This window comes from Colobus angolensis, unplaced genomic scaffold (assembly GCF_000951035.1).
Source record: "Colobus angolensis palliatus isolate OR3802 unplaced genomic scaffold, Cang.pa_1.0 Scaffold169, whole genome shotgun sequence".
NCBI lineage: Eukaryota > Metazoa > Chordata > Mammalia > Primates > Cercopithecidae > Colobus > Colobus angolensis.
The window spans coordinates 19345-27911 of record NW_012114810.1 but is presented as its reverse complement, the minus strand read 5'-3'; the positions used below and the strand labels follow the sequence as shown (position 1 = coordinate 27911).

The window sequence follows — 8567 nt, the reverse complement described above, 5'->3', positions numbered from 1 at the left end:
AATACAAAAATTAGCCGGGCATGGTGGTGGACGTGTCATCCCAGCTACTCGGGAGGCTGAGATGGGAGGATCGCTTGAACCCGGGTGGGTGGGGGCGGGGTAGAGGAGGTGGTGGTGGAGGTTGCAGTGAGCTCAGAAGTGCTCCAGCCTGGGCGACAGAGCGAAACTCCGCCTCAAAAAAACAAAAAAACTCACAAGTCTATTTTTTCTCTCTAGCATTCTACCTGACCTTAAGGAATACTAAGGAAAGGGTGAGAATGGTGTAGGACATGTAGAACTCCCAGAGATGGGACGTTGAGGAGGAAGAAACACAAGAGCTTTCAGGTTCATCTGTTATATGGGATAAAAGAAAAAAAGAAGAGCTTTCAGGAAAGATTTCTAAGGCCACTGGAGTCACACCAGCAATTAATGCCTGACGGCAAAGTTACCCTTTCCCGGCTGTTGCTGAAATCTAAGGGATGGTGATGAGGTGGACAAGGGAGCATGGAGAAAAAGTTTGAAGGGATGTTAAGGAAGCAACTGACTGGGCATGCTGAGACGAAGGGAAGAGTAGAGTAGATTTCGGCTTAGTTATCTGTAAGTATGCTTGGCGCATTTCAGGAAGAGGGTAAAGAGGGGAGGTTGTTTGCATGAGTTCGCGTTCGAATAGGCTGAGGTTGAGTTTGAGTTTGAGGTGCTCGTTGGGACAAGTAGTAGGTTGAAGTATTCAGCAAGCAGTTAGGCACAAGGGTCTGAGCTTCTGAAACAAATTTGGATGTTAGTTGAAAGCATATAAATGGGTAAGACTCTTCGGGATAAGTGAAGAATTGGAGATAGAGAAGCAGAATCCAGCTGGACTCGCAGATTTAGAGATGGCATGGGGAAGCAGGATAAGAAAAGTCGGCGAGGTAAGAAGAAAAACGGAGGGCGACATTTTGAAAGCCAAGGGAGTAAGTTTCAAGGCCGCCTCCTGGAGGTCAAGAGGATGACAAATCTAGCCTTGGTCAAACTGAATTCCAAGGAGTGCAGGCGGGTGGGGTGGGGCAGAGTCGCTGCGGGCGACTTAAGTTGAGGGGCGAGAAAGGAGGCAGCCTTAGTAGTACTTGTATTTTTAAAGGGAATTTGGCTGTGACGAGACAGAAAGGGCGGGGCGGGACTTGGTAGTTTAGAGCCCAAGGGGATCAGCGGCTTCAGAATCCCCTACTCTTGCGTGAGAGTAACTCTCAGTCTACGGATGTCTTCTGCAGTTTCTTAGGGTCCGTGTTGGGATTTACCGGCTGTAAACTAAACAAAGCAAAGCAAAAACCCATAGTGCAAGACAGAACCAGCATTTTGTTTGAAAGCCTACTCTCTTTAAAGATCGTGGCATGCAAATAAGGGGCTTTAATGTGGCTCTCAGCGATTGGTAGATACTGACGAAATCCGTCATTTCCTTTCAAGCCAGGATGCAAACCAAGAGGCAGCTTTCTGCTTTTCTATTGGCTGTTGGATACGGCTCCGCTTTTAGCCAATCAAACGACTTCCCTTCACCCCTCCCGGTAGCTCTTATAAATTACATCAAATTGGTTATTCTTTCCACATTCTTCTCCTTGTAAAAGAAGCTGTAACTGCAATTTTAGCCGTAATGTCAGGACGCGGAAAGCAGGGAGGCAAGGCCCGCGCTAAGGCCAAGTCGCGCTCGTCCCGCGCTGGCCTCCAGTTCCCGGTGGGGCGAGTGCACCGCTTGCTGCGCAAGGGCAACTACGCGGAGCGGGTGGGGGCAGGCGCCCCGGTGTACCTGGCGGCGGTCCTCGAGTACCTGACCGCGGAAATTCTGGAGCTAGCGGGCAACGCTGCTCGGGACAACAAGAAGACGCGCATCATCCCTCGCCATCTGCAACTAGCCGTGAGGAATGACGAAGAGCTCAACAAGTTACTCGGGGGTGTCACCATTGCCCAGGGCGGCGTCTTGCCCAATATCCAGGCTGTCCTGTTGCCCAAGAAAACGGAGAGTCACAAGCCTGGCAAGAACAAGTAATTAAGAGGCTTGACACCATACTCATTCACCCCAAAGGCTCTTTTAAGAGCCACCAAAGTGTCAAATGAAGGGCTGATCACGAAATGGCGCATTAGCTCTTTTTTTGAAAACTTGGGTGGCTCTAAAAAGAGCCTTTGGTCTTTGGTTTGTTTGTCTGCATTTATTTGCTTTTGGCTTTGTGGCTTTCGGTTTTCTTTGGTAACAGAACGGCCTGGATGTTAGGCAAAACGCCGCCCTGGGCGATGGTGACTTTGCCCAGCAGCTTGTTCAGTTCCTCGTCGTTGCGGATGGCCAGCTGGAGGTGACGAGGGATGATGCGCGTCTTCTTGTTGTCCCGAGCCGCGTTGCCCGCCAGCTCCAGGATCTCGGCGGTCAGGTACTCGAGGACCGCCGCCATGTAGACAGGCGCGCCAGCCCCCACCCGCTCCGCGTAGTTGCCTTTGCGTAGCAAACGGTGCACTCGCCCTACCGGGAACTGGAGGCCAGCGCGGGACGAGCGCGACTTGGCCTTGGCGCGAGCCTTGCCTCCTTGTTTGCCACGACCAGACATGACTGAAATCAAGGTTAGACACAGGAAATGGCCAGAACCTCGCCACAAAATAAGCTTGAAAGAGAACCAAGAGGAAAGCCTTTATAAGCTTTCCTAGGGGTGGGGTCTAGAACGAGTTTTTGATTGGTCCTAATATGGCTTCAGAACCGGCCAATCAAGTCAAGAGTCGGTGTTGTTGCGTACGCATTGCTGAAAACGCAAGGTCCGCACACAGACCAATGGAAATGGATGACTTTCGGAGCCCTAATTTGCATAAGGTGGTTATAAAAGAATCAGGCCCGCCCATTCTCTTACTTCTTTTCTTGGCTAAACCGCGTTTGTACTGTTTCTTACCATGCCTGAACCGGCAAAATCCGCTCCGGCTCCTAAAAAGGGCTCCAAGAAAGCCGTCACCAAAGCCCAGAAGAAAGACGGCAAGAAGCGCAAGCGCAGCCGCAAGGAGAGCTACTCCATCTACGTGTACAAGGTGCTGAAGCAGGTCCACCCCGACACCGGCATCTCGTCCAAGGCCATGGGCATCATGAACTCCTTCGTCAACGACATTTTCGAGCGCATCGCGGGAGAGGCGTCCCGCCTGGCGCACTACAACAAGCGCTCCACCATCACGTCCCGCGAGATCCAGACGGCCGTGCGCCTGCTGCTGCCCGGCGAGCTGGCCAAGCACGCCGTGTCCGAGGGCACCAAGGCTGTCACCAAGTACACCAGCTCCAAGTGAGTCCCTGCCGGGACCTGGCGCTCGCTCGCTCGAGTCGCCGGCTGCTTGACTCCAAAGGCTCTTTTCAGAGCCACCCACCTAATCACTAGAAAAGAGCTTGTTCACTTACTCCCTTAGTTTCTTCTCATAAAATAAGTTATTTTAGTGTAAAGGTCATGGGAAGTGGCACACGTAGCTTTTTAACCATTTGGAACTTGAGGTCCCTGGTGCATGATTGGATTTGCTTTTGAATCTACAGCGTGTCTTCACTCATTGTGCTGCTTAGCTTTCGGAGGAGTCGGTTCTCAATTAGGATGTTGGGAATCCGCCTCTTTACCCGCCCACACTCCCGCCCCACACTGGCGCCCTGGTGGCTTCTTGGGTCTGTTTCATTCTAAAACGAAGTGGCTGAGTTCGGCTGTTATTTAAGAGAACTCCAGGACACAATTCAGCCCAGGTTCCGCAAACACTGCGTGACAGCTCTGTATGACTGACGCTTGGCAGCACCTTTTGTGTCCGGTCACCAGTTCTGCCCTGCGATGGGGTCTCCTGTGGATACCAGCCGTTCTGTGTAGTTTGGACGAAGCCCGCGCAGCCGAGTCCCAGCCTTTTCCTGATTGGGCGACATGAATATTCAAATTCTGCGCCTCTTTCCAATTTGTAGATTTCAGTTTCCGTCGTTCACTTTGAGACTTTGAAATTCCTATTTCTCGTTTTGTTGATAATTTTCGCATTTAATTGTCTCTGCTTTAAATGGTAAGGCTACGGCCCCAGGTCACTGCGAGGCACTTACCGTGTAGATACGGGCTCAAAAGTCACCTCTCAGAGACCTACGTCATCTACTAAGGAATTCGCGCCACTCATACTTGCCTGTCTCATTTTATCTTCCTTCTAGCAGCTGTCTGAAATTGGTTCGTCTGTTTTCTTGTTTATGGTATTCTCAAGCCCTTGACAGACCGGCTGGTGTGGTTTTCCCGTGCATCTTCAGCCTGGCACATTATGGACACTTACTTAAATACTACGTATTGGTGTAATATTGTTGGGTTAGTTTTTCCATCCCATCCTTTTCTTAATCGCTTTCGTGGATGGATGATGGGTGCTGTTCATTTCCATTAGATGTATGTGAAGGCACGGTGAAAATGGAAATGTTTTTGGAGCTACTTCCTCAAATGTATCCTTAGTCACCTCAGTGCAACAGCTGGGAGGGGGCTGTGTTAAGATTTTTTTTGCATCAAAGAGGAGGTGGCAATGGTAGATCCACCCTTATGCTTCCCAGTTTAGCATAACCTCTTTTGGATTTTCATCAAATTCAGTGTATTGGTCACTGGAAAGAGCCTTTTCCTTCTTTTCTTACTCTCCCCTCTTGGTGTTCCCCTCTTAAAGGAGAGGAGCTTTTAACTGACAGTCACCACCTCATTTGCTTTTCGGGAGGCCATGCAAGATAGGCAGGACTACAGGGTTAATCTCCTTTTTACAAATGAGGCCAAGGGAAGCCTCATTGGTTCACAGTCATGCAGCTCATACTGTCCACCCTTGTATTCTCAGATGCAGGACAATTGCATTTTAGTTTTATTTTGTGGAGGTACAGAATATTTACTCTTTCTGTCCAACCCTTGATTCCGCCGAGGAAGACACTGATGGTTTGATGAGTGATTCAACTCTGTTTTTGGCGAAGGGTTTTTGGAGTTGATAGCAGTGGTCTGATGAATCCAAATGAGCTCTAGACGTTATCACAGACTGAATATATCTTAACTGTCTCCTACATGTGTGTTTTCAAATGTGTGTAGATGCTATTGTTATTAATAAAGTTACCAATTAATTTAAAGGCTTTGCTGGATTCTTTTATCTACAGTATATATTTCTCAATGAATGAAATTAACAGATACAACTTACACGGGGTCTATAGAAAAGCATGGGTGCCTCTGATCTGGGGGATGACTATTTATAAGCCACCAGCCAAACTGCTGCCCCAAAGGTGCACTAGGGCTGAAATAGTCTCTTACAAGGCCACTGTTAATGCTTAGTAATTGAAAAATATATGATCACAAATAGAAAGCAGTACAAATAAGATGGAAGAACTAAAGTTCATAATTAAGTTAAGCTAACACCTACAGAGCACTTACTATGTGCCGGGTAGTGTTCTAGGCCCTTTATACATACTGACACATCTAATTCTCACCAGGACCTCAGGAAGTAGTACTGTTATTATCACCCATTTTACAGATAAGGAAACTGAGGCAAAGAGAAGCCTTTCTTCAGAAACTCTCCAGAGGATAAGCTCCTAGGTTAGCAGTTAAGGGACTTGAGAAACAGGGTCATTCTGAAAACCTGGACCCTTCCCTGTGTTTTAGGGGGAAATATCTATGCTTTAGAATTGAAAAAAAATATCACTGGTTTTATTCTCTTCAGAGTGCACCCTGGTTGTAAATCCTGGGTAGTGGTGGCTGAGTACATTGAGGGTAGAATTAGGCGGCTGTGAGCCTCCATCCCAGAGGCCATAGCTCAACTCAATTGAGTTTGTCCCCACAGTGGTGGGGCTCACCAGCTGGAATCCTTTCACTGACATGAGAGCCTTAGTTGCTGGTTTTGGGCTCCTCCTGGGGATGATGTTCACTGGGAAGGATGTTACAGAGTGAGGAAGGGGGAAGAGGTGATAGATTTGATATTTTAACTCTGGAGGAGAAGTAATTGGTGAGATTAGTCCTCAAGAACCTCTTTGATCATTTCTCCCGCTCAGACATCTTTAAACATTTGCTTATGTTGGGGTTAATAACAATAATTGTTAAAATAATGATTGCTTCCCCTTACTGAGCACTTAACTGTTTACCTTAAACTTACTTAGCAGTAAGCTAAGAGTTTACTTTACACTTACTTAGCAGGATGGTCTCGATCTCCTGACCTCGTGATCCGCCCGCCTCGGCCTCCCAAAGTGCTGGGATTACAAGCGTGAGCCACCCTGCCCAGCCTACAGCCACTTGTTAAGATAGGTTCTGTTGGCCGCACGCAGTGGCTCACACCTGTAATCCCAGGTGGGTGGATCATTTGAGGTCAGGAGTTCAAGACCAGCCTGGCTAACATGGTGAAACCCCATCTCTACTAAAAATACAAAAATTGGCATGGTGGTGGGCGCCTATAGTCCCAGCTACTCAGGAAGCTGAGGCAGGAGAATCCCTTGAACCTGGGAGGTGGAGGCTGCTGCCACTGCGCTCCAGCCTGGGTGACAGAGGAAAACACTATCTAAAAAAAAAAAAAAAAAAGGACCAGAAGGACACTGTCATAGCTCGTAATATTGCTTATCAATAATTCTGTAGTAGGCCTGAAGGGCAGCTCTGTTTGGGTTTCAGAAATGGACCCTTAAGTGAGAGACTGTCCATGTAACCGAGGGGACTAGGTTTAATAATTCATTTAATATGTGTGATTGAAAATCTGTATCTACTAATTTTATAAATATTAATTATCTATGAACATTATTAAATTCTGTAAGAACAGCATTCTAGGACCATTTTCTTCTCTCTGACTCCTAAGCATTGTTAGGTGTGATATCATTTGTTCTTTCATTCAAGAATTTATTGAGTATCTGTGAAGATGGCAGGTAATCTGCTAGGTAGTGAGGACAGAAAATTGAACAGGAGTGGCTTCTGCCTTCCTGGACCTCCAGTGACTAGAAGAGAAGACATATTAATCCCGTGACTATGAGAAAGTGTGACAAGTATTACAACTGTAGAGGTATAGATACAGAGAGTGTAATGGAGGGAGTCCTAACTTCACGTTGGTGGGTGTAGGGAAGGCCTCCCTGAGGAAAGGACCTTTAGGATGACACTTGACAAGGATAGGAAGGGTGTACCAGGCAGTGGATGGCATGGGCAAAGGCCTGGAGAGAGTGGAAAAGATCATGCTTAGGTAGATAGGAAGAACTGCAGGAAGTCTAGTACAGGTGGTGGTTACAGGGCAAGGAGGACAGAGCAGCATCAAGAGGTTACACGGGTAGACAGAGCCAGATCTTGCAGGACTAGGCTAGAATGTGTAAATTGACTTTAAAGAACCCAATGAGCTCCTAGGCTGACCTGACTATGGGAACAGAAAGGAGCTGTGTGGTACTAAAACCAGAAGAGTTAAAGTCTCAGAGGCCACATGGTTTATGCCCATGAGGCACTCTCTGGAGCAGATGGTACCCTGACCCTCAAAAGTGTGTGTTTGTTCCCTGCAACAGGGCTTCCCTTAAAGTGGAAATGGCTTTGTCAGGCCAACCAGGTTGACAACAACTGCCATGGTCACCTGCCTCTGTGTGCTGCAGGTGGCCTTCTCCTTATAGTTTGCCTTTCTTTACAACTGTGCTTCCATGGAATGATGGGTGGATCAGTGGAACCCAATATGTGCTCTTTAGAGAGTTGTCTCCAGGATGTAGGTTATCATGATCCTCCGTCCTCTATTTTCTGTAAATTGGTACTTAGAGGCTTGATTAGATTTAGGTTTACTTTTTTACCCCATGACATGACTACTTCATAGGTGGTACTATTTCTTTTCTATAAGGAGACATGTAATGTCTAGCTGCTTCTTTTTTTGTGTAACAGCAGTGATTGATTCTCAATGCTTAGATCAATTAATTCATTATCAATTGCAAAATAATGATATTTTGTCACTCTTCTTTCACATATTAGCTGGAATACTTCAGTAAAGAGGAATATTATTATTTTTTAGAGATAAGGTCTTGGTCTGTCACCTAGGCTGGAGTACAATGGCCAGATCATAGCTCCCTGGAACCTCAAACTCCTTGGCTCAAGTGATCCTCCCACCTCAGCCTTCCCAGTAGCTAGAACTACAGGGAGGCATCACCACGTTGAGTTAATTTTTAAGTTTTTTTGTAGAGATGCTATGGTACCAAGGCTGGTCTTAAACTCCTGGCCTCAAGTGATCCTCTCACTTTTCAAATCCCAGGGGAAAATTATTATTTTTAATAGTAAATATCTGGAAACTACTTACGTATCTACTAGCATGTGGCAATAACGTGTTAGGATCCTTTTTGGTGGAAATAAAAATGGACATGTGTGTATTGATATGTATGCACTGATATAAGTAAAACACTTTTCTGGGATTTCACATAACAAAACTAATAATAGTGGCTACTTGTTTTTTTTTTTTTGAGATGGAGTCTTACTCTTGTTGCCCACGCTGGAGTGCCATGGCACGATCTCAGCTCACTGCAACCTCCACCTCCCAGGTTCAAGTGATTTTCCTGCCTCAGCTTCCCATGTAACTGGGATTACAGATGTGTGCTTCCACGCCTGGCCAATTTTTTGTATTTGTAGTAGAGACGGGGTTTCACCATG

General features: G+C 46.8%; 3 protein-coding genes across 4 annotated transcripts; 2 read left to right on the top strand and 1 right to left on the bottom strand.

The window, feature by feature from the left end:
• The first annotated feature begins 1308 nt into the window (after nucleotides 1-1308).
• On the top strand, nucleotides 1309-2045 carry LOC105508820 (histone H2A type 2-B). Its single transcript, XM_011937752.1, has one exon. It carries the CDS (start codon nucleotides 1604-1606, stop codon nucleotides 1994-1996), a length of 393 nt encoding a protein of 130 aa, XP_011793142.1. The 5' UTR covers nucleotides 1309-1603; the 3' UTR covers nucleotides 1997-2045.
• Nucleotides 2046-2145: 100 nt separating this feature from the next.
• On the bottom strand, nucleotides 2146-2594 carry LOC105508818 (histone H2A type 2-C). The gene has a single exon (XM_011937749.1). The coding sequence runs from the start codon at nucleotides 2544-2546 to the stop codon at nucleotides 2157-2159; it is 390 nt and encodes a 129-aa protein (XP_011793139.1). The 5' UTR covers nucleotides 2547-2594; the 3' UTR covers nucleotides 2146-2156.
• LOC105508819 (histone H2B type 2-E) lies at nucleotides 2522-5065 on the top strand. 2 transcript variants are annotated; one of them, XM_011937751.1, is made up of 2 exons: nucleotides 2522-3197; nucleotides 3259-5065. In XM_011937751.1, exons 1-2 carry the CDS (start codon nucleotides 2881-2883, stop codon nucleotides 3308-3310), a joined length of 369 nt encoding a protein of 122 aa, XP_011793141.1. In that variant the 5' UTR covers nucleotides 2522-2880; the 3' UTR covers nucleotides 3311-5065. The 2 variants fall into 2 exon arrangements, with proteins under 2 accessions (XP_011793141.1, XP_011793140.1); XM_011937750.1 differs by having other exon boundaries at nucleotides 2522-5065.
• The last annotated feature ends 3502 nt before the right edge of the window (nucleotides 5066-8567 follow it).

Coding starts and splice junctions, on each gene's coding strand:
- LOC105508820 (XM_011937752.1), top strand. CDS start 1,604: ATGTCAGGACGCGGAAAGCAGGGAGGCAAGGCCCGCGCTAAGGCCAAG.
- LOC105508818 (XM_011937749.1), bottom strand. CDS start 2,546: ATGTCTGGTCGTGGCAAACAAGGAGGCAAGGCTCGCGCCAAGGCCAAG.
- LOC105508819 (XM_011937750.1), top strand. CDS start 2,881: ATGCCTGAACCGGCAAAATCCGCTCCGGCTCCTAAAAAGGGCTCCAAG.